The 26,788-nt window shown below is 33.9% G+C and overlaps 1 protein-coding gene across 1 annotated transcript; it reads left to right on the forward strand.

The window, feature by feature from the left end:
* Positions 1 to 543: 543 nt before the first annotated feature.
* On the forward strand, positions 544 to 14,574 carry LOC131036005 (disease resistance protein RUN1-like). The gene is made up of 3 exons (XM_057967793.2): positions 544 to 1,130; positions 12,539 to 13,001; positions 13,105 to 14,574. Exons 1-3 carry the CDS (start codon positions 544 to 546, stop codon positions 14,572 to 14,574), a joined length of 2,520 nt encoding a protein of 839 aa, XP_057823776.1.
* The last annotated feature ends 12,214 nt before the right edge of the window (positions 14,575 to 26,788 follow it).

Below are 26,788 nucleotides of genomic sequence, written 5' to 3' on the forward strand. Positions count from 1 at the left end.
AATTATACATTGATACCTATCCTATTGTTTAGATGGCATGTTTGATGAAAATGTCTAAATATAAACTATCAACATTTTTATAAATTACAATTTTCAATAAAAAAAACCATTATTAAAAAAAAAAAAATTGCTTTAAAAACAAGGTCAACTGTCCAACTTAAGCCTTAAGATTCCTATGTGAACATGAAAATGATAAAAACGACGACCAAAACCACAAAAATAATATAAAACAAGTCGGGATGACTGGAGTGAAACGCAAATTAATAAAAATGGGCACCCTGACCATGGTATAATTTTTTTTTGGAAACTGAATCTGGACGTTTCATGTTTGGAAGTTTGCGCATCTTTAAGGAATTCTTAATAAAAGTGGGCCGTCTGGATTGACTTTATATCCTCACTCTTGAACATCATCAGCAATTTCAAAGTAGATATGTTGAATGTGTGGTAGGAGTTTGTAGATCTGTAGAGTTGAGTTGAAGATCTGAAACTTTGGTTTGATTCCTCTGTTTACTTTCTACCATTGATAAGCTTCCCAACTCAAAGATGGAAGAATACAAGCCTTCCACAACTAAATTAGCCTTCCAAAGTGATAAGAGGTATCATGTGTTTCTGAGTTTCAGAGGAGAGGATGTGAGAAAAACTTTGGTTGATCATCTCTTTGAATCTCTCTCCGCAGCAGGACTGAATGTTTTCTTAGACAGTGACAAATTGGAAAAGGGAGAAATAATTGGGTTGAGCTTGGAAAGAGCAATTGAGAGCAGTGCTATACGGATCCCTATATTTTCTGTAGGCTATGCAGACTCAGCTTGGTGTCTCAAGGAGGCCGCTGCAATGTTGAGCACCCCTGGTTTGATTATTCCTCTTTTTTATCATGTGAATCCAACTCATGTTAGATATCCTGAAAATGACTCCAGTCCTTATAAGCAATCATTTCTGAAACATTATGGCCATTCAGATCGATACCCAAAAAGAGAGATTGAGTGGTGGAAGCATGTTCTTGTACAGATATGTCCGTGTTTACAATTTTATGGCGATTCATACCGATACCAAAGAGAAGAGATTGATGGGTGGAAGTATGCCCTTCTACAGATCTCTTCTCGCTCAGGCTGGTCCATTGATAGAGCTCAAGGGTAAGTAACGAGCCTCACTCTCTGCTGTCTTTTCGACATCTTTGATTATTAGTTCATCGCTGTGGCCAGATAATAGATATATATGTCTCCACAAGGGGTCAAATTTGATGGTCATATAATGATAAGCAACATTATAATAATCTGAATGTTGTTTCTGGATTTGATTGTGTGAGCATTTTTTGCATCGACGTTGCAGAACACACTCCGTGATCCATCTTTAGGATGATAGAGAGTATAAGGATCCTTATGCTCTCTATCATCCTGAGGTTGGATCATGGAGTGTGATCCAATCCATATGCACTCTCTATCCTCCTAAGGATGGACTTGTGCTCTATATCATCCTGAAGTTGGACCATGGAGTGTGATCCGATCCTTATGCACTCTCTATCATCCTAAGGATGGACTTATGCTCTCTATCATCGTGAGGATGGATCATAGAGTGTGATTTGATCCTTATGCGCTCAATATCATCCTTATGCGCTCAATATGCTCTCTATCATTCTGAGGATGGATCACGGAGTGTGATCCGCAATGTTGATGCAAAAAACACTTACACAAGCAAATCTAGAAGCAACATTCAGATAGTTTACATGGACTGTAGAAATCAACTAACTTTAAACATTATATCACTTGATAGGGGATATTTTGAGTAGATTGTAAAAAAAGTTATATGATTATTGTTTTTTTCTTATTTTCATAAAAAATAGAAATCCTTTAGTATTATAAGATAATAATCAAATAGTTAAACTCATAATGATTTTTTTACGAGCCCATCTTCAAGAACACTAGAGAGAGCCTATCAAACAACCATGAATCTTGAAGATTGGGAGCTTTTGATCAACAAAGTTGGAAAAAATAAGACACTAAGTGTGCCAAAGAAGCTAGAGAAGCCTAGAAGACCAACAAAAAGGCTTTGTTTTAAAGAGTTCTAAGAAAAGTGGCAATCATTAGATCAGATCCACAACATGGAACAAAGAGTATCTCAAGGTTGATCATTGTGAACAAGGTGGAGAAGTTGAGAAGATTTTTGGGAGGCAAAGACCCCCATTTAGAGACATTCCACTTGCGATTTTCCTCAATAGCCCACATGGCAAGACAATCCACAATCAAGTTGTACTCTCAAAGGATATAGCTTCAAACAAAGGAGTGAAACAAATAAATTACTCAACTAAAGTTTCCACCCACTAAGAGGAGTCATGGGTCCTTTCTTTGTTCAAAAGACAAACCATGATTAGGAAATTTATTTCATAGATAATATTTTTCCATTCAATTTCACTAACTTTTTTAAGAGCTAGAAGAATAGCATGACCTTCTATCTAATTACTGATATTGATCCCCATAGTAGCAGAGAAGAAAAATAAATGAACCCAATGTCAACATGACCAACCCTTCCAAGTGTATTAACCCTTAGATTGTCATAAGAATAACCATTAGTATTTATTTTGAGAAAATATAAATTGGGTCCAAGCCATTTACTAGATTTGCTAGATAATATTTTTCCATTTTGATTCACTAATTTTTTTAAGAGCTAGAAGAATAGCACGACTTTCTATCTAACTATTGATATTGATCCCCATAGTACAATAAAGAAGAAAAAATAAATGAACCCATCATCAACATGAACAACCCTTCCAAGTGTAGCAACACTTAGATTGTCACAAGAAGAATCATTAGCATTTATTTTGAGAAAATATAAAAGGGGGAAACCATTTACTAGATTTGCTAACCTTTCTAGAACCACATGTAGGAGGACAAGGACAAGGAAGAAAAAATAGAATGAAGCTCCAGGTTTTTTTCAAGTAAACACTAAGAGGAAGACAAGTCCTTGTCCATAAAACATGTGATGAAGATGGTCTTCTTTACATAATATATATCTTTCTAGATTTGAGAGATGAGACCTAGTAATCCTATAAAATTTGATGGTTCCATTCCAACTAGATTTGTCAAAGGAGAGAGGTAGGATCAAACTCCTATGCAACATTGATAAAAGTAGTTGGTGGCCAACCCATGCTTGCCCAAAACATGGACAAAGAGACAATGTGAATAAATTTCAAGTGTTGTCACCATCGATCTCAAATTGCCTAAAATAAAAGGGCATTGGATAACAGGCGAGCAACAAATTATTTCTTAATACCACATACAATGCATTTTGAAGGGCCTTGAAATCCTCTCTTTCTAATATTGTCCCAAGTGAGAAATTTATTTTGGAATAACAACTAAATAAAGAAGTTGCATTTGATCCTATTGAATTTCTAGATCACCTTTTTTCTTATCAAGGAACTTGTAATCGAGATCCATTATATTATACCAATTTTAGGATCATAGCCCCATTGTGAAAACATCAAGAACCTGTAAATAAAAAAGTGTTCCCCCTTTACACCATCTATTAGAATCTTTCCACTAATAAATCTAGGAACTCCCTACCACAAGAGTGTGCTTAAGTCCATAACTTTAGCCCATCATACTTGTATAAAGGCTTGGATCAAAGGCAAAGAAATTAATTGTTTTAACTTATACTAGCTTGAGGGACTTTTTTTTTCTTAATAACTTATCCTGGTTTTGAATTTTCTAATTTATATTTTTGAATATGATATTATTATTTCAAAATTATCTCAATTTTGATCTTCATAAATTTCTTATACTGTTTTAATTAAGGTTGAGGAATATATCATGATTTATTTTTTAACACACCATTCTCACTTATGACATTATACATTATGGCCCTTCTTATATTTTATTTCTTGGACTCCATATTCATGCATATATTTTAGATTTTTATAGATTCCCATCTTTCCTTACACAACATACCTCTATCCTTACTATTGAATTGAGACGCATTTTTATAAGTTGAAGGATGCATTTTCTATGGAGTATTTATTCTATTATGTTTCTTCTAGTTCTCAATCATCATGGATTTGATTAGTGTAAATCATGTATTATAAATGCTTAGTTCCCTTTTCCATACATATCATGATGATCATATACCTTATATCAATGATTAACATACATAGAGAATTGATCCATCATGTAGCTCACCTATGCATGATACTAGTGTAACTTGTGATGATACATCTTCTACACATGACATTAGCTCCACATATATATATTCACACGATTCACATGATTTACCTTCTTTTATACATGATGATAAGTAAGATGATAATCATTTTTCTACATCACTCATGGTGATTATGATTTCTTATCTCCAACTACCACTATCAAGAGCGATGAATATTATAATGATTACCTTTCTCTACCACTAGTGATATAGTTTCATATATTAGAGACAATATAAATAAACCCTCTTTTACTATGAATGTTCTATTTTATGATAAGAGTTCATCTAGTCACACAAATAACAATTATATAGTTTATGCTTACATATCTCCTAAACCTAATTTGCATGCCTTAACTACCTCCAGGGATAACCATATGGGGATATTATCTCGTGATCATTCTTGTGACACCCCAATATATTTTTCACTTTATGACTTACCTTATCCACATGTTATTCAGGAATATGGAATATAAACATATTTACTACACAATTTATGTATCTAATCCGAACTAGTTGCTCTATTTTTTCAAAATTTGAGGTAAACATCAAAGGGTTTGATGATGTTATACAAGATTCATTTATCTAACTTTTCCTATCACTTTAGGATTGATTATTCTTGAAACTACTTTCCATGTCATGCTTGACTCATTAAAGAATAACATCATTTTATGACATCTAGGGTCCATATAAACAATGGTTGTTGTACCATCCACATTTTATCACACATTCAATTGTATTCAACATATGCATTGTGTGGTAAAAGCTAATGGTGACCCATTCAAATTTTATATCAAATAATTAAAAAGTTTAAGATGTTGATCTACCCAATCCAACTCAACATGTAGGTATAATGTCTTCTATTCACTCCCATCCTATATATGATGTACACGGTACAAATTTCTCGGGATCCTTAGATTTTGAGACGCCAAAGAAATATGACTACATTAAGCTTCATATTTTTCAATTGATCTTGACTTACACACTATGTTAGCTTCTTATTCTAATGAAGGTGACAAATCCAATGAGTCTAACATTATCTAATATTAAGAAAAATGATTACCCTATCTAAATTGATTAGTCATTATGAAAAATGTTACAACATGTTAATGAAAGATTTTTTTTAAATGGAAAACATCTATATTTGAAGCAATAACGCATGTATGAACCTCTAAAATTTATTGAAAAGAATGACACTAAGGGAATTAGTTATTCATGGGATTCTAGTGATGGTATTGATTTGACCTGTGGTTATCTTGATTTAGTACTTTATTTTTTTATGAATACATATACTCCATTTGATACTTTTGTAAATATTGAAGCATTAGTTGAGAATTAGGAGTAAATGAGGAGTATTAGCAGGGTTTGACCCCGCATCCTCGCAGGCTATTTGGTGGGTCCCGACAAGATATTGCAGGATAGTAGGGTGCTGATGTTTGAAGGGCCAAAGGCATCCGACATGGTGCCCTTGTGGCGATTGTGGGCCCAGCTCAGAGGGGCTTATGAAGGATCTTTCAAATGCAATCCCAGTCGTCCGTTCACATACCAAGTTCATATCGACGGTTGTGTATTAATCAGCCGTTATTGGGGTCCCTACAGTGCATCTCAACTATTCATTCCCGCATGAAGATGAAGATCAACAACCATCATTTGAATTGCAGAGGAGCACATTTCAAATTTTAACGGCTAGGAGGTGGTTGCCGATAATAGGTCGATATTACAATGTTTGCCCTGTCGATGACCCAAATTCGATCTGAATCAGATCCAACCACTCCAAGACAGTGTCATAACTTCTCTCAGGCCCTGCAAATGCAATTCCAAGTGCGGCCATGCCCATTTATTGTTGCAAATGATTGGTTTACCTTGTTAGAGGAACATTCAACTACCTTTAGTCTCAAGCCACCCATATTTTTAGGCATTATTTCCTTCATCAACCACAAAGACATCATTGTCGTCTTCCTTCCCCTTCCAGAAGATCAACTTGCACACAACAATCAGATCCTTGATCTGATTTGCTTGATCAGATCATCCTGCAACCTAACCCTAGGTTTTGAACTCATTGTTTTCATCTAGATTTTGAACTCATTGTTTTAATCTGAGTTATGCCTGAACTATAAAGGAAAATTTGTAACATAATTTCAATGTGGACCCTCTCCATGTTTCTCTTATAAAATTCATGCTTTCTATAATTGTAGATGTTGCCTTGCCTTTGCATTAATAAAATTATCTATTTTACCTCTTTCTAGTTCAAATGTATAGTGTAAATCATCTTACCTTTCTATTTGGATGCATTTTTCTCTATTTCGAGATTCTATGATTATGTTAAACTACTTAATAGACCTTGTTTGTGAATGCTTTTAGCTCCTTGCAATGTCTCATTAAGTCCTAACCTTCATATGTGCCTCAAGAGATCGATAAAGATAGGAGACCAAGTATGTCTTTGGGTAGTTTAAATGTTGTCTTGTGTACTTATAATAGGCAGAGAGGATCAAAGTTCTAATCTTGGTGCATCACCTCCCTTTATTTTTTGCATTCCTTCTTCCCTATACCTCTGCAAGTCATTAGAATAGGTTTAGAAGTAGTCTTTAAAGTGTTAGGTTGGTTCAACATTGCACCTTGATCAAAGAGAAAGTCAACCTTCTCTAAAGATTCGACCTCACTTTTCAAGGTCCCACACTTGGAGGTTCTTTCCATTTTTCACGAGGTTGTTTGAGTTAATAGCTTAGACAAGGGTGCAAACTTTTGTGGCAACATGTATATAGTATAGGGTTTATGGTTGAGGGTGTACGATGGAGGGTGGAGGGTTTAGGGTATTGGGTTTACAATTGAGGGTATAAGATATAGGGTTTAAATATTTGAGGGTATAGCATATAGGGTTTAGGGTATAGGGTTGAGAGTATACGGTTTAAGGTTGAGTGTATTCGTATAGGGTATTGGTTATTTGGTTGAGGATATATGGTATATGGTTTAGAATTTAAGGTTGAGTGTATAGGGTTTGTGATTGAGGGTATAAGGTATAGGGTCTAGGGTATTGGGTTTATGATTAAAGGTATAAGTTTGAGGGTTTATGGTTGAGGTTATAGCATATAGGGTTTAGGGAATATCAAATATAGGATTGAGTGTATGTGGTATAGGGTTTAAGGTTTATGGTTGAGGGTATTGGGTTTATAGTTGAGGGTATAACGTATAGGGCTAATGGTATAACATACAGGGCTTAGGGTATAGTGTTTATGGTTAAGGTAATTGAATGCACGGTTTAGGGTTTAGAGTATAAGGTATTAGGTTGATTGTATATGGTATATGGTTTAGGGTTGAGGGTTGAGGGTTGAGGGTATTGGGTGTAAGGTCCAGGGTTTATGACTTATGGCTAAGGGTATAAGGTATAGGGTTTAGGGTTTAGGGTATTAGGTTAACAGTTGAGGGTATAAGGTATAGGGTTCAGGGTTAAGGGTATTAGGTTATAGTTGAGAAAGGTATAGGCTTTAGGGTTTATGGTATTGGTATAGGGTTTAGGATTAATGATTGAGGGTATAAAGTTGAGTGTATAGGGCTAAGAGTGTAGTGTTTAGGGTATAATGTATAGGGTTGAAGGTGTAAGGTTTAGGGTTGAGGGTAATGGGTTTATGGTTGATGGTATAAGATATAGGGTTTATTATTAAGGTATTGATATATGGTTTAGGGTTTATGATTCAAGGTATAGGGTTAATAGTGTAGGGTTTAGGGTATAAGGTTTATAGTTGCGGGTATAAGGCATAGAGTTGAGGGTATAACTTGTTTATGATTAAGGGTATAAAGTTTAGGATTGGGGTTTAGGAGAGGTGGAAGAAGGGGGAGATGGAGACAGGGTAGAGATAGAAAATTGTGGAGAGGGAAGGAGGTGGGGAGGGAGAGAGGATGGGAGAGAGACATATGTAGAGAAATATAGGTGGGTAGGGAGGGAGAAAGGGCTATGTGGAGAGTGAGGGGTATGTAGAGAAATAGAGGTACATAGGGAGTGAGGGGGAGGTGTGTAGAGAGAGAGGAGATAGAGAGTAGAGAGAGAGAGAGAGAGAGAGAGAGAGAGAGAGAGGTCTAGATCTTAGGGTATAGAGTAGAGAACTTGAGATAGAGAGACATAAAGAGAGGGGATAGAGGAAGAACGATATGGAGATATAGTTTTAGATTTTGAGGGAGGTAAAGAGTGAGATAGAGCGAGATAATATCGATAGGAGCCTGCTAAGCACTAAAATTTGACTGTCTAAAAATTTTATAATATCTTCTAAAACCTAGAATCTTTATTATAAGTACTAGAGATATGACACCACTTTGAAACAACTAGCCATTGTATACATGAAATATATCATTTGAGTATAAGAAAGGAAAAAGATATATTAAAATGTGAGTTACACTTAAATATTATATTTCATGTACATATATTTTGATCAAGGTATTCAATCTAAGATCAAGTGATTGAGGAAAATATGGGTTTAATTTAGACAAAAAAAATTCTTCTTGAAAATGTGCATGCATTTGGGCGACTAGCAAGTCATAACATGAACACATTATAACACATGTGCATTTATTCCTACATTGGGAATTTCCAAGCGAAAGGTTTGGATGACCATCTGAACACCCAAATACATTTTTTGAAATTGTAAAAAATTTCATGCACTTTTTCAGAGTGCTCTCCATCAACCATCAAGTTTGCATGGTTTTCAATGCAAAGTTAAAAATACCGCAATGGTATTTAACTCACTCTTAGTTAACTAACCATTTATTTTTTTCACATTTTGAGTATGTTAAGGTTTTTATCTTTAATTTCTTTTGTTTGTATGTCCATTTTTTGTCAGAAACCAATGTGTGGTATTTTGGGTATAAATTTTTACTGATTCATCAAATTCTAAAACAAAATATATTTTAGAAAGTAGAATCCATTCTACACCTATTTTAAAAAATAGATTTTTTATTAGTTTTCAAAAAAAAATAGATTTTTTATTAGTTTTCAAAAAAAAATTGCGGGTAGCACACTCAATTTTCTAAATTTTAGGATGTGTCCACTTTGAATATTAGTAAAAAATCATATATTCATTAAAAAATTAGTAGAATCTTTGAGCATAAACTACATAGTGTTAGCTAATTTCTCACTAGAGGGATTTTTGAAATATTAAAAAATAAGTTATCATTTTAGGGTTGCCACACCAAATGCTATGTTATATTTTTTTTGATAGAAATATGACCACTTTTTGTGGCACCCCTTTTTGAACTCCTTAATCTCCATCATTTAAAAAATAAAAGTAGTTAAGAAAGTAGATTCAGAGCACTACAACTCTTGTTCTTATTACATTTTCAAATTTTAAGCATAACTATCTTCAATTTCTCATCCAAGATTAGACTTTCCTAATTTCAAAAAAAAATGGCCACTTAAGACCCCCTTTTGGCCCCCCATCTTGGTGCATATACCATATGTGTGTGTACACACATATCATCTTAACATGTAGTCTTTTCTCTAGTGCATCATATATTTTTCAAAATTTATAATCAAATTCTAGTATTTTTTCAAATGAGATAATCAACCTTCATAAAAAATAATAAACAAATAATTAAATTATTAATTTTTTTTCTTGAAAACTACACTTGTAGATCTGCAAGAGGATACTTTTGTATATTTTTAAAAAAAAGTCATAAGAGTAGGAATTGTTGAACATCAAGTTTTTTTTTCTTTAAAGTTAATTGGCCTCAAAATGGTATTAAATATGCATTTAGTGGACACTTCTAATTGGAAAATTGTGACCCACAACCAACTTATCTAGGACCATATGTTTCACCAAAATTAAATTTTAGTTTGAAATGCTTAAATTCACTTGTGTTGATAAGTTGGCTAAAAGTATGACACAATTCTATAATTTTACCCTTTGAATATCCATATGTATGATGACAAGTATATTTAAGATATGGATTAGCCCAATGAGCCAGATAGTAGAATAATGATGGAGAGATAATTTACTAAGGATCATCACTAAGTCTATGTTATTCTTATGCGACCTAGTTCTAAAGAAATAGTTAATGAAAACACAAGTTGCATTAAAGAATGAAGTATAGAGAAAGAAAGATGAATCAAAACACTTGAAAGCTCTACCACATATGTACAATCTAAACTCGTTAATAAATAAAATATTGGCAATTATGTGATTACAATTATAAATAAGGGAATATTTCACATACTAAGAATCTTGACTCCATAGAACCATCATAATCATCACATAATAGATCTTCACTAAGACATAATATCGTCATTGAAAAATTAGACAATTGTACAATTTGTAATTATTTAAATAAATAGGAGGGAAGACTACTTACCTCTATGACCAAAGGATCAATGACAAGTTGATAAAGACCTTGAAATCAAGGTGTCTTGGGATTTGAAAACTATAATAATCCTATGTTTCAATTAGAATCAAGATCAATATGATTCTTTCTCTAATATAGGTTAAATTTGTCGATTTGGGTCTACTTCACAATTTTGAAATTGATATTCCATCACAAACTTAACATCTAATGGAATTTTGATTTGTATCTTACTTTCAACTTAAAGATGAACTATTGGAGCATAGGCTAGAAAAGAGGGTTGGTGTAGCTTTGGCTTGAAACTAATGGAATCCTACTATTTTCTATAATATTGGACCTAGCTAGGTAAATTTGTATATTTAATGAATTTGATAAGTGATTGAAGGAAAAAACTAATTCACCTGGAATCATATTTGTTACTCCTTTCTACAAACCAAACCTAAATTTATTTGAATCATTGCCCTTCTAAATGCTCTTAGAATGAGAGATATTTTAATGTATACACATATTATGTAAAATAAATGCGAGTGAATTCCTTTTTATACTAGTATGTGAAAATTAATTATTTCAATATATAAATATTTAACTTTAGGTAGGAAAGGAATAGGGGGTCAATTGGCCAAATTTGAAGTTTTGAAGTTAAATTTAGGTGAGTTGAGTTTTTTCTCATGGGGACAACCCCATAATCATGGACTTGACTTGGTTTAGATATATAAAGTGGATTGTGATATATTAATACAATTGAGGGATCAATATGGATAATCAAAATAGATAGATTAGGTAAATGGGAACGTGTACATAGAATTGAGGTGTGTCAGTAAGCATAGGATCATGAATAAAGATGAAATAAAATCTAGTTAAATGGTTCTGACTTTGCACTAGATATGCCTCTTGTCATCATCTACATGTATCAAGACATTACAAGACATCAAAATGAATTGTTTACTTAATAATTATATAGAGAAAAATCAAACCATTTTTTTATTTTTTCACTTGAATTCTTGAAATGAAGAAATTAATTCAAACCAATATTGTAAAAAAAATTTGAATGATTGAAGATGAAGAAACCAATTAAAACTAAAATTGCATTATTTAATTTACATTTAAATTGTATAATTATGCATCCAATCACTTAAAGTAGTTTACTTAGTCCATTGATGACATGTCCAAGTCTATATTTTCTTCTTATCCATTGACTCCCCCTTCTCTCTTGCTTCCACTAATGCCATGCATATAAGGATCAACATTAATTATGAGCAAACTATTTACTCTTTCAAGCATTAGATCAATTACTCTTCTCAAGTAAATTAAATGATAAAATATAATTCCAAACAAAAAGATTCACATGACAAAATACAATTGTGAACTATGAAAAAATTCAAATGATAATTGTGTATGAAATGTATAAAAAATAGAGACTAATGACAAAAAAAAAATATAATTTTTAAGTTTCATATTGATTGACACACAAAAGGTAGCATGTTAGAGATAAATTCAACCAGAAAAACTATATAAAATTTTGTTAAAATAAGAAGAAAAAAAATAACATCAATTTTTGAATTTAATATAATATAATAAGTAAAAATTACCTTTCTACAAGACAATTAAAATCTACACAATCGAATCCAAAAAATATTAGTAACAACTACCTTTCTATAGAATAATTAAAAAAAATATTATTAAATTACATTATTATGCTTTAATGAATTAATTAAAACTTGAACTTAAGACCCTTAAACTACTTTATTGACTCAAAAATTCTTATATTAAATTATTTCTAACACTACAAAAAAAATTTAGACACCCTTTCAATTTAAGATAGAGAAAAGCATTCTCTATTGTAAAACTTTCTTGACTCAATTTTTTTTATATTAAGTTATTTCTGACACTACCAAAATTTTCACACACCCTTTCACTTAGACATACAAAAGCATGTTCGATTTTACAACTTTCTTGCTATTTTTTGCAAAGCAATATCATAAGGAGGATAGTTTTTTACAATATCTACTGACTACTTTGGCCATTGCAGCTTTGAAGCTCGGCTAATAAAGAAAGTGGTGAAAGACCTGATTAACACATTGGACAGAGTGCCATTAGAAGTTGCCAAGCATCCTGTGGGAATGGACAGCGTGAAAAACGCTATCATTCATACATTGCATCTCAATTCAGTGAAAGAGGTAGTTAAAGCAGGAATCTGGGGTATTGGTGGTATTGGCAAAACTACAGTTGCCAAGGCCATATACAATCAAGTTTATGCTGATTTTGAAGCTGCTTCTTTTGTATTCAATGTCCGGGACACTGCTGCGGATCACGAAGGCCTCATAAAATTGCAGAAACAAATTCTTCAAGATTTAACCAAATATGATGGAAAAGTGCAGAGTGTAGACAAGGGCAAATCTTTGTTCAGAGATCGTTTGGGAGGAAAACGTGTGTTACTTATTTTGGATGATGTGAATGTTGTTGTACAATTAGATGTTTTGGCTGGGGGATTGGTTTGCTCCTGGTAGCAGAGTTATTATAACTTCTAGAGACAAACATATTCTCAATGCTGCTGGGATCTCATCTGAATACATCCATGAGATGAGTGGATTACAGATAAATGAAAGTCTCCAGTTATTTAATTGGTATACTTTTCTCAGACCATCTCCAAGTCCCAGATACAAAGATTTGTCCAGAAGAATAGTGGAAGCTTGTAAGGGACATCCTCTTTCATTGGAAGTAATTGGTTCCTTCTTGTATGATAAGCAGGATGACACTGGTTGCTGGATAGAAGCCTTTCATAACATTACACTCAACCAAGAGATACATGAAAGACTCAAAATCAGTTATAATGCTCTAAGTGATGATGAGAAAGAAATATTTATGGACATTGCTTGTTATTTCATTGGAGAACACAAAAAATTGCCCATTGTTTTCTGGAAATCTTTGTACAAGATGGTAGACACTGCTGTATCCAATCTTTCAATGAAGTTACTAATAAAGATTGATGACAAAGGTGTATTTGATATGCATGACCATTTGCAAGACATGGGGCGAACCATTGCAGAAAAAGAAAGGGATTGTACCCGACTATGGGAGTCTGCCCATTGTAGCACCCTGTCCAACAACATCAACTTCTCTCGCCTTCGGCTCAATGAAGGCAATCCACAAAGGCTTGAAAAGCTTTACAGACCTGGTCTTCACTATCTTCATTTGCAAAATGTGCCCATTGAAGGCATGATAGAAGACAAACTATCCAAGCTTCCTAGAAGTTTGATATGGTTAAGGCTAGAACGTTGTGGCTTAGCAGTTAAGACAAACACTAACAGAGCAGTAAAGAAGCCAAGTCACTCTAGATTTGTAAATGACATTTGGCAATTGAAAATTTTGCAACTAAAAGGCTGTTCTGATTTGGATGGGCTGTCTATATTTTCACTGTTTTCACTTCCTAATATACAGCTGCAACACTTAGATTTGGGGTGGTCTAGAAGCTTAAAGAAGCTTCCTGATACCATTGGCAACCTGTCACAGCTGCAGCACTTGTTTTTGGAAGGGTGTGTATGTTTAAAAAATCTCCCTGATATCAGGTTGCCACAGCTGCAGCACTTAGACTTGAGATGGTGTGATGGGTTAAATAACCTCCCTGATACCATTGGCAATCTGTCAAAGTTGCAGTACTTGTGCTTGAGAGGGTGTAGAAGTTTCCTTAACCTCCCTGATACCATTGGCAATCTGTCACAGCTGCAACATTTGGATTCAGGATGGTGTAGAAGCTTAGATAATCTTCCTGATACCATAGGCAACCTGTCACAGCTGCAGCACTTAGACTTGCGAGGTTGTGATAGATTAATGTATCTCCCTGATACCATTGGTAACCTGTCACAGCTGCAACACTTGGACTTGGTTTGTTGTAGAAAGTTAAATAACCTCCCTGATACCATTGGCAACTTGTCACAGCTGCAGCACTTGGACTTGGAAACGTGTTTTAACTTAGAGAACCTCCCTGATACTATTGGGAACCTCTCACAACTGCAATACTTGAAGTGGAAGGATGGAAGGATGTTGAAGGACTATAATATTCATTGAAGGATTAAAATAAATTTGATTTATGAAATGTTTTATGGCACTATTATTTCAGATCCATACAGATAGTAGATGATTGTAGAATAAATTTGGATTCTTACACATGTTAAATAGAATTCCTTAAAGTTGAGCAAATCTCCCTTGTTATAGAATAGGCCTGATAATTCCTTATGGTGTCCCTAATGTCAAAGGTTGTGGCTATTCTCCCTATAAATTGGACTTTTGTATGCACCTCCTGATAAGCCTATAGTGCAGATATCAATCTAAAACTTTGTTTCTCCATTTTGACTGAAGACATTTGTAAACCAATTCATGTATTAAAATTTAATTTCTAAACAAGTTTTTAGTAGTCTATCTCTGGATGTACTCCTATTTTTGAGTCACATAAATGAAGTTTAATTACAATTCAATATTTTCTTCATGGAATTTCTGATAAATTTATATGTCTCTCTTTAGGAGGAGTTGACCACTCAATTAGAGGAAGAATTGATTTTGTGGAAATAAGTTCATTGTTATTATGATTGCATTCATGCATGTGTATAATGTTCATTGTTCATTCTTATTATTGTGTTAATGTGTTATAACACAATTAACTTAAATCTTAAGACGAAGAAGACCCTATAAAAATGGTTCACCTTCCATCTTATCCAAGTTCAAGGGAATCGCTTCTAAAGACTATGACCAATTCTTTATTAATTCAAAATCCTTTACCAAACTTTTGATAATAAAATAGAAGATAAGTAACGTAGACTATTTATTTTTGCATCAAAAGACTCATCAATGTGTTGGTCTATGGGATTAGCTTAAGGTTTTATCAACAAATAGGACTAATGGAAATAATATTTCTAAATAAATACTAGGACTATTGCTAAGTCAAGGATAGAAAGGAAGAACTATTTCACTTAAAATAGGAGGATGAAAGTATGAAAAATTAATTTAGATTGATGTTTTTTTTTTAATGTTTTAGAAATGTTTTAGGTTTTGAGATAGTGATGCGGGGATTTTTGGAGGTCATAACTTTTGATTCAATTGTTTATTTGTGCTGAAATTTTACGTTGAGAAACATCTTGAAGAGTTTTTATAGATGTGAATCAAATGTATTTGATTAGACCAAATCTCCATGTATTTTTGGGGTCAAATTCCTTCATTTGAGGCCTCAAATTGGGCTTTTAGTGTTTTTCGAGTTTTTCCTACATTGTATTTTTTATATATCTTTTATTTTATGCTTGCAATTAGTATATTGAGTTAACAAATAGTGTCACTCGAGTTATATTTCAATAATCGGTAAGTTTCATAGTCATCCCGATAGATATGAAAATTAACAAAAATGGCAATTTCTGGATCTTGTAAAAATCTGCCAGAAAAGGTAATTTTCAGATTGTATCTATTTAAGAGGCTTATTTTTTATTGTAGCAGCAGAATGGATGGAGAACAATGAAGAACAATTAATCTAATTTCTAGAGTTTGTAAGTTGGTTACATCAGAGAGTCTAGACATTTCCTTAATCTTATGGAAAAAGGTCATGTTGTAAAGCTAAATCTCCTTGACATCTTTGAACTATGTCAAAATTATTCAAAGACAGGATGGAATACAAAAATTTAAGGTGGTAAAGGAAATCAATGGGATTAAATAGTTGATGCAAAATTAACAAATTTAAAAATAGACATTTTGGTATAGTTAAATGCCACCCTAGATGGGATCTAGGCTAATAGTTCATTTGAACCATTGTCCATTTGCCATCTAAGATGTATTAATGAATATATTTTGAGGGATTTCCTTTTTATAAGATCAATGTTTGTTCATCTACAACCTACAATAATTACAAGCACACACATCTTTGATTACAAATTATAACAATTACAAGCACACATTGAATCATTAACTATTCTATAAACTTGCAAATTAACTCACAAAACATTCATCATATCCTCATAAGCCTTTAAATAACCTTTAATTCCTTCTAACAAAGTCGCATTGGCTTTCCTAGCTAAGAAACTAAAAATAGAGGAATACCCATAAACAATTAACCATCAACTTTGATACCAAATGTTGGGAAATAAACAAAACTTCAATACTAAAGATTGTGAAGATCGATATTTATCCAATAAACATATCAAAGGATGAGATGTCGGGCTTGGACAACCACAACATGAAAATCTAAAACTTATGTGCAAATCTAAAAAGTTAAGTTTCCCTAATGTGGAAAAAAATGCTTACTTCCTTCTTAATGATGTCAAAATCCAATCTACATGTCATGCTTAATAATCCTATCTTATGTGAACTTATAACATCACCATAAGATAGCAACAATGAGGCACAAATCAACAACAGAAGAATACCAAATAACACAAAATTTATGTGGAGAAACCCTTACGAGAAAAAACTCCACCAAAAAGAGAGGTCAGACATGCATTATCAATAATAAATATGAATGCAATACATTCACTTCCATTCTCCTCTCTGTCTCCAGCATAACAACACGTATGTACTTGTGAACGACCTCCTTATGCCTCCCACCTATCCTTGCTCCTACAAATTAGCTCTACATTCAATTGTTCTTCATATTTTTTACATCCAAAGAGCTAAAGTTTTAAAATGACAAGAGCTCCAAAACCACTAAACAAGGAATCCAAAGAAGGCTCTTCATTCCAAACAACCACAGCCATTGGATTGCCTCCACAAAATTTGAAAGGACGCCAATTTTGGCTCTAATACTTTCCCTCCAACTTGTGTGCCCAATCTTGCAAGATAAGTGTTATATTAAATATATTAAATGATGAAATACTAAGAGACAAATAAGCCCGCACTTGGAGAAACTCAAAGGTCATGAATTTTTTCACTTCCTAAGTCGTTAATTATCTCATTATATGCATCCACATGTGGATAAAATAATATTAAATAATTGTGTCCACAACCCATTTTTACTATTGCTAGTGGAACCCATCACCCCTTATGAATCTATTACAAACAATAGTGAGAATAAATATTACAAATATATTTTCCCAATACACCTTAAGTGACTTAGTACACGTTTCAAGGATGTTGAAACCATGTTATAGGATTTACAAGGTCGATGACACATTAACCTTAAAAGTTTGCAATCATTCTAAGTGATGGTTTTTGTATTGGTGATAGTGTATAGTTTGGGACATTGAAGCTAATGTGCATGTGTTCATCTTGGTTGCACGTTATATTCATCTTTATGAATTGAATCACGACGTCATGTAAATACAAGGTTAAACTATGTTGATCCCATTTGTTGTTATCAAAATCATACCTACCAAGTATTTTGAGTTCATCTAGATTGATATTGTTAGTAAGTCTCATTTGTGACAACAATTACCATTCATTCATTTCTATTGTATCTATTGTGTTCATCTAATTATTGCTATCTTCTTCCTCTTCACAATTAGCTTCCATTTCAGTTGTAGGATTGATATGCCATGCATTAGTTTTTTGTACTCATTAGGGTTCTAATTTGTTAACATTGCATCTTTAGTCAAACCTATGTTGATTTGTATGTCATGAAAATGCTTGTATAAGAGTAACTTCAACAATTTGTTTCAAAATATTTCAGGTCCTTTGTGCAATAGAATAAACTTTGGGAATATATTATTTCCTATCTTTTCATTTACATCCTTTGTGACATGTACCATAGGAGAAGCATCTTGCATATTCAAATTATATTATGGTTTCTAGGTGTGAAGGATATTGGATATGGGAATGTAAGTAGCTATATTGGCTCATGCGTTTTCATTTGTTGTTCTTGTTAGTCAGTGGAATACTTTTTTATTGACATTCAATGACATAAAAGGTTGGCTACAGATGGCAAGAGGTAATTTTTGGAGCATGTGACATTTTTCATGTGCTCCTATATCACACTCTACTATAATTACTCAATAAAAATTAACTTTAAAAGGTTGATGTCCATGACATTGAATACTCGTCTTAAAAATTACCACTCATTGTTGTATCAATACTTGTAAATTATGATAATGATTACTACACACATGATATTGCATAATTTTTTTAACTCGTACTTATAAATTCAATTATATAAGTATCTTACAATTATAGTACTTCTATGATTAAATTATGTCATATATGTTTATGCATGCTATATTTAACATGATTATACATTTTTTCCTTTCTAACAATTCCTTGCAGCCATTATATGCATAATATTAATTTTGAGAATTTTTTCTAAAAATAACATGTTTATAATCATTCATTTGTATGCATATTGTTCATCTTGAGAATTATGTGCAATAATCACATACTCATAGTCATTCCTAAGTTGAAGGAATATATTTACCCATATTTTTGTGATGTTGAAATGACTTGCTTAGTCAAAGCGTTGCCACTCTTCTACTCAATCAAAGATTAACCACTCTATGCATCAACAAAATATCTTAGCCATCTCCATTTCACTTTTGTTTTTTCAAAGAATTATTTTCAAGCAAGTTGCAATTATTACCTATTATAAATGTGCCATTGGTGCTACTCATTGCATGCTTTTTCAATTGAACACTCATTATGAGGAGAATTCAAAATTTGTCAACCTAAACTTTAAACATGTCAATATTCCTAAAGTGTGTAAAATACTTAATTTTAATGTTCGACTACTTGTTTTACTTTGACATGCATCCACTTAAAATCTTGAATGCACATCGAAGTGGAGATAAAATGTAATGGTAAATATTGCAACTCATGCTTTTATCTTTGTTTTGGGCCCATTTTAATAGTATCCTTTATGCAATAATGAGCTTGCAAGTGGAATATTCTTGCTTGAGTTCAACTCACTCATCATCCTAAATCCTATCATCACTCATCCTTAAAAGTTGATCCCAATCTCCATATCCCTCACTCACCACCCTCGACAATTTGTAAATGTCCAATTGACCCAAGTCATTTCTTCATTTATAGATTTAAAATTTGAAACTTAAAGTTTAGACCTTGCCAATCTTTTCAATAGCTATTGTGAGCAAACCTAGTACATTATTGTGTTGATTAAAGTGTTATGTTGTTGTATTTGGAAAATATTTAATTTGAAAACATGTTGTAAAACCTAATCTACTTGCACATTATCATAACAACATCATTGAGGAATACAATGTAGTATAAGAGCACACATCAATGTACATCACCCTAGGCCCATAGTGTACTTGCTTCTTGTTGATTTTAGTTCATTATCATTGAATCAATAAACCAAAAGGTCTAACAAAGGAAAACATGAATCTTGCAATTCAATATGTTCTCCAAAGGTGTTTGTAAAAGCTATCAAATCCTTACTATGATTCAAACATCAAAAGATCAAGGAAAACTAATTCCAACAAAGGGTTTAAGTTTAGGTCTTTGCTCCACTTCACTTCCATACAAATGAATGTAAACCACAATAAAGTGTACTGAATTTGCAAATTTTAAGAAAAATCATCTAATTAGCCCCAAAAATTCTATCATAATGACAAATTGATCCCAAACACCTTGAACATTTATCCATCTCAAAAATCTAGTGAAATATTATATTTATTTTAGTTTAACTTCACATTTAATTTTAAATTCAATTCTTATTAAATATATATAAGTACATTTTAACTTTTATAAATCTGTGCACTAATCATTACATTATAAACTAATTAAAATGAGCCCAAAAGAAAATAGAAAGACACAAACCCTATGTCCTCATGGGGCTGCTATCCCCATGTAATTTTTTAATCATGAGAAAAGGAAAAATTGGAATCTTTTCTTATTTTTGGTGAAGCAGTTTGAAAATAGGCAGTATGACACTCGCAAATTATTCCAAATAATTAATATCCAAATTTTTAAAAGAATCAGTTCAAATCCAAGTACATCTGAGTTGGCCTAGTGGTGGAGAACTTCTATTGTTGAAAGAGAGGTAAGGTATGTACCTTCATTTGTAGCACAGTTAGATACCTCTGGCAATTACTGGATAATTTCACATTACTATATAAAAGAATTCATTTCCATTTCCATTTCCAATAGATTAAATATTACGTAATTAGTTGTTGGTTAGCATTTGCCAACATGCTACCTAAATTTAATTATCAAAAATAAGTAAAAAAATCCAATGGTATGCATATATTCCACAGCAGCCTGTAAATAAATTAGCTTTTTCTCAAACAAACTCATAGCAACCTGCAAATAAATTAACAGCCAATAAATTATTCTTTATCTGAAACATCCAAAACCCCAGATAGTAAAGAACAACTGCCATTTACTTTCAACCAAATCACACCATTTAAAAAAACCTTCTGCCAGTGCCTAGATTGTATTGAAATACTACACTTCTTTAATTATGAAATTCTTCTTGTTCACATATCCCACCAATATATCAATATCAAAATTTCAAAACTGTATTTTTTGAAAAATCAAGCAGAACTTGAAGCGTTATAACTTCTCTTTGTAGTTGTGGGTGCTCAGTTTGTCTTGCTTGAACTGGGTTGGCTTTGCCCTTGCATTTCTTGACAAGATGGACACAACCAATCACCTTTTGGAAGTTCTGCAATAGATATATCCAAACAGTAAATGTGATAACAGTCATTACAGTCATTACAAAGAACAGAAAGGTGATGATCCTTAAGAACAAAGCATACTCTGCAGAGACAAGATGGGCAAACCCATTTTGCATTAGCAGGAGGAGCACTATGCACTGGTGGCCTCATGCATCTTGTATGGTAGAATCTATTGGGACAATTCTCATGACTGCACTTTAGAAGAATATCTAGCTTATTCTCTTCCTTGCAAATGCTACAATACCCTTTTCCACATCTGGATTTGGATTTGGATTTAGATTTTCTAGGCATTTTGGTATTATTTTCTGATTTTGCTTCTTGTGAATTGCCCACCTGCAGGTAAGAGGTTTCACAGTTATTCTTTGATAAAACCTTCCCTGTCTTCAGCAAAGCAACCTCCTGAAACCTCTTTGGGATTATGAATTGATATACCTCATGAATTAGAAAAGCATACAGAAAAGGAAGCGGAAGAGTCAAGAAATCTCCATCCCTAAAAACTTTGAATAAAATTATTTTAGATTTTTTTTTTAAATAAAATTATTTTATTATTTATTTAATTTTAATTAATTTTTTTTCCAAAAAAATGAAGCCTGTTTGATGAAAACAATCATGTCATTTTTTATTTAGATAAGTAAAAGTTTGATTTATTATAGAATTAGGCTTATGTAAAATCTACATTTTGAATGGGATGTATTTTTAATGAGATAATATTCTAGATTTTTATCTCTTTTGAAGGTATGATCTAATATATTCTAAATTTTTATCTATTTTTTAATTTTTTTAGTACATATAATTAGATTACATTTGGATATAATCCTCAAACATTTTTCATTAATTCTAAAGATTTTAAAGATCAAAAGTTCTTTAATTAGGAAGTTGTAATCTAAAATTTATTTGAGATGTTCCAATCAAGGAGAAGCCACAACTAGACATACTACAAATTCAATGATAGCAAGGTGTAGGTCATTTTTAGTAGTGTTGTAGTTGATTGGTGAATTGTTGCAAGTGTTTAATAACATGCTTTGGGTGATTAGTATTTGTTTGCAAGTGATCTCCAACATATTATAGGTGATCAATGATTTGTTGCTATTGTTTTACAACATGTTGCATGTGTTGTTTTATCTTCTAAATGGTACAAAATTCTTAGGTTTGATGAATATGATGGTCTTGTGTACATCAGGGGAGAATTTATTTTATTGAAATTGTTTTTTTATTAAAAAAGCAACAAAAAGGGTGTTGGCCCTATATACAAACAACTTGTAGGCAGAAAAAAGAAAGGCAGCAAAACAAGGGTGCTGACCCTAAACAAACTCAAGGTAAACAATCCTTTAATAGGAAGTTAGAACCACTATTAAAGGCATGCCAGACTAGTAACCGACCAAAAGGAATCGACTCAAGAGTGAGAAGAAACGCCCAAAACTCAATTCGGAGGAGTTTTGTTTATTTTTATTTTTATTTTTTTTTGGGGGGGGAGGGGAGGGAGGTAGGGAGACTTCCCTTTCCGCCTGCGACAAACAACAATCCAGGCAATACTTTTATTAGGAACATCACAAGACAGAACAAGTTGGGAGATCCCCACAACATCACTGTCCACAAGTGGAGCAAATTGTTGTTGTGGAACAACATCTGGAGTAGAGTCACCAGGAGCAGATCGTTGATGTACAACAAGAGCAACAAGAGAAGAAGCCACAAGACCAAAGGAGACCACACCAAAAGCAACCAGGGGGCCAATAGAGGCCACATCGATAATTATAGGCACAACATCATCCTGGGAGGGGTCATCACCCGCATGTGAGCAAACATCATCATCAAAATCAAAAGCCATGACAGCCAAATGATCAGCAGTGGCATCTTTCCACCAACTAGTAACACCTTTTATGGTTAGAGAGAGAACAATTTGAAGCTAAATGACCCATTGAGAAGCATCTCTGACAATGAAAGAGGAGGCCCTCATAATCCAACGATTGAGTCCATGGCTTATCCCCAACCATGAGAACCACATCCCCAAGCAGAGGCATAGAGATGTCAATGTCGATTAAAATGCAAGAAAAGGTAGAATGACCTATGGAAGATGTGGAATCATCAACCTTCAAGAATCGTCCAATAGCATTACCAATGGCCTTGTAAAAAGAATGCTCCCGAAAATGAATGGGAAGGTTGGGAAGACACACCCAAACTGGACGCATGTTGAGTGGTTCAGTAAGAGGATTAAAAGAAGGTGTCCAAGGCTTGACCAAGAGAGAGTTAACTCCCCAAGCCTACATCTTACCCAACACCAAGTCACGATCATTAGGAGAAGCAAAGGAAGCAATGAAAAAACCCTTAGCACAATGGTAAAGCTCAATGCTACCAGCAACCAAAGGATTCTAAGAATCACTCACCCAACAATGGAGGTTAGGGAGAGAAGGCCATAACCCAAGAAATTTGCACACCAACCCACAACGTTTGTAGAAGCCAATGTTTTCAACCACATCTTGGCCAAAAACCACCACAGGGGAAGTCTTGGCACAAGAAAGGGTACGAGGTTTCCCCTTGAGAGGATGAGCAACAACAAATATGGTCACACGAGAAAAGCTTCACCCACCAACAGTAGTGTAAAGTGGAAAATTTGGGACTTAGCAAATTCACCACATGAAAGGGGGAAATCACTAAGTCAATTTTCACTTGGAGAACTTTACATTCAAAAGAGGGGGATGAATCTACTAGATCCAATCCTAAAATGATGGAAGGACTAAATACTAAGTAGATTGATTGATGTTTGGAATGTGTTTGACCCTCTTTTGTAAGTTGAATAAGTAAAGTGCTGAGATTGAAGACAAAGTAAGCAGAAACAGTGAGCTACAAATTCGAGATTTTGTCGTGCACCTGGATCTGAGAAGTTTGAGATGATTTGGAGCTACCCTGCGAAATCAGCCAAAAGTTGTAGGGACCGTGTGTCTGAACCAGGTCACCCCCAACTTGGTCCTCCGAACTAACCGCACATCAAAAAGGATTTTTTCATCTCTGCAAATAAAGCTTAATTCCAAGAGTACAGTTTTGCACGTGCTTCCTACACACAGAAAGAAGAAGAAAGGGGTTGGGAATAGGGGTTTGCCTAAGTCAAACCCCAGTTTGGAATCAACCTTGAAATAAATACTGCTAATGCTTGCAATAAATGATGGAAAGGTATACCTTCAGATCTGCAATAGATGATGATGATGATGCTTTGCTTCTTGGATGTAATCACATATGTTGTATGAAATGGCATGAACATGACAAAACCCTAACACACACACATGCTTGCAAATGAATGATGTAATGATGCTCCAATAGATAGATGAAGAATATGCAGCCTTAATGAATGTTATATGATGAATGCTTGAATGATTGATGCTTGAATGTTGTCCCCTTGCCTTCTCCACCTTGCCATGCTCTCACCTTATGATTGTGTGTTATGCCAAATGAGAGGGGAAGACCTCCTTATATACTTGCATGTCGTCAATTGTTTAATTTTTTGACATAGGTCGACATGGGGAAGTAATTTCCCACTCAAATTTGAGATAGGGTCTAGGGGCCAAAATAGGTCTTGATTAGGAAGGATCAGGGTGTGGCGCCCTGGTCCTACCCTAATTCAGGCTAGGATCAAGAGCTATGCAAGGTGCAAGATGAAAATAATGAGGTTAGTTGCATAGGGGAGACATAAATGGGTCCCAATCAAGCATGGGGATGAGACCGATAAGGTGAGGGCCCAAAATACGGTCAAAATTGTAAGGAGTGCAATTTTAGGATGCTACATTTAGCCCCCACTTTAGCGGGAGTATGATATTACGCAAATACTTGCAGTAAAGTCGAAGAAGAGAGAAGAAGATGAGGAATGCAGAGCAAAATAACAAAGAGTGTAAGATATCACTAATTTTGAGGAATTAAGCCCCCAACTTTAGGATCTTAACTCACTCAAACATATGCAAGGGCACACAAACAAGACAAAAACAAAAAGACAAACGCGGGCAAAGACACAAAGGCACTTAAGACCTAAAAGCTAAATACCAAAAACAAGACCTGAAGTCAACTAGCCGAAGAGACCTCAACATCAAAATGTCTCAGTAACTAATATCATTCTTGAAACAAATGCCATCTCACAAACACAAATGATCACATAAAAGAGAAAAGCAAGCATCATCCATGAAATATCAATAGTAAAACTATGAGTTCATGAGAGGAAGAAGAGAGAGCATTAATACACGCTAGATGTGTTTATCTAGGTGATCCATGAGAAGAATGATGAGGAAGAGCATGGACTACTCGCCCCTAGATGTTTTTATCTAGGTGATCCATGGTGAGAAAGGACATGGACAACTCGCCCCTAGATGTTTTTATTTGGGTGAGCCATGTGGGGAGGAGAGTAAGAATAGTCTAGTTGTTTTCTCTAGTTTCACCCATCCTCGTGTGTGTGTGCAAGTGATGTCTGGTTTCAAGAGTATATCACCCCGTGTAAGAATCTTTTCTTTGTGTTTTGGTGTGTTTCAACATGTTTAAGACATGTAATGTAAATGCAAATACCAAGGGGCGATTGTGTGTGTGCAAATGTGTAAATGCCAAGTGGCGAAGATACATGCCTAGTTTCGAGGCCATCTTGTTTAAGACTTGTTTTCAATGATGTGTAACCCCGTCTAAGACATGTATCAAATGTTGTGTCTGGTTTTGAGTGTTAACCATCTCTCTCTAAGAGTTTTTACTTTGGTTTCGAGAATGAACACCTTGTTTAAGACATGCAAAAATGATATGCAAGAGCATAGTACAATATAGTACAAGGGGAGCGATGTGGGTGCCTGCCCTTCCCCCCCTCCCTTTAAGATGTCAACATAGTTTTATGTTGATGTCTTAAGGAAGCTAGAAACAAGGATACCTTACCTTCAACACCAAGGAGATATCCTTTGTGCAACAATGTCATAAATCTAAGCTAGAGAGGGTATACTCTTCAAGCAAGGATAAGATAGTTGAAAAAGAGATATCTTGCAACAAGTGTAAAGAGGATCCTTGGAGGAGAAAAAAAAATGCTCAAAAGACATCTACCTCCAATAGGATCTATCTTGAACAAACATAACATCTTCTACCAAAAGAAGGGAAGGAGAATAAGAATTCGTACCTTCATCCCATTGCTAGGTGAAAGAGATTCTTGATGAAGGATGACACACTTTTGACCCAATGTGAGGGGTAAGCTTATGGTAGATGTACATTGCCAAGTGGAGAAGAGGTTGTATCCAAGGACTTACGCCTCTTGTATAAGAGAGAATCCTTGAGAAAACAATAACTTCACACAAGGAATGGCATCCAATCATGAAAAAACACCACTCCACAAAGGAAAAGTAGATCCTTAGAGAGGAGAGAGAACAGGAGAAATCAATCATTGCCCCCCAAGTGTAAGGACAATGAGAATAATTACACAAAATTCTAAGGAGAGATTAGGCATAAGAAAATGCACAATAAACTCACATGAATGAATATCCAATGCAAGAAAAGACATTGGTTTATGCATCTCAAAAGAAGTGGTAATCTTCAAAGAGAGAAAGAGAGAAAGAAAGATCACATATTGCCCTAAGGAGGGATTATTCATAAGAGACATACCATTGGAAGAAAGCATATCAACGCATGAAAAATGTTACCCCTAAAAGGAATAGTGATAGATTAGACAGAAAGAGAGAGGG

This window comes from Cryptomeria japonica, chromosome 3, assembly GCF_030272615.1.
Source record: "Cryptomeria japonica chromosome 3, Sugi_1.0, whole genome shotgun sequence".
In the NCBI taxonomy this organism is placed as follows: Eukaryota; Viridiplantae; Streptophyta; class Pinopsida; order Cupressales; family Cupressaceae; genus Cryptomeria; species Cryptomeria japonica.

What these genes read in the sequence shown, in the direction of transcription:
- LOC131036005 (XM_057967793.2), top strand. Translation starts at nt 544, where the DNA reads ATGGAAGAATACAAGCCTTCCACAACTAAATTAGCCTTCCAAAGTGAT. An exon ending in TCCATTGATAGAGCTCAAGG is followed by an intron (nt 1,131 to 12,538) that starts GTAAGTAACGAG and finishes TGGCCATTGCAG; the next exon opens with CTTTGAAGCTCGGCTAATAA. An exon ending in ATGTTTTGGCTGGGGGATTG is followed by an intron (nt 13,002 to 13,104) that starts GTTTGCTCCTGG and finishes AGTGGATTACAG; the next exon opens with ATAAATGAAAGTCTCCAGTT.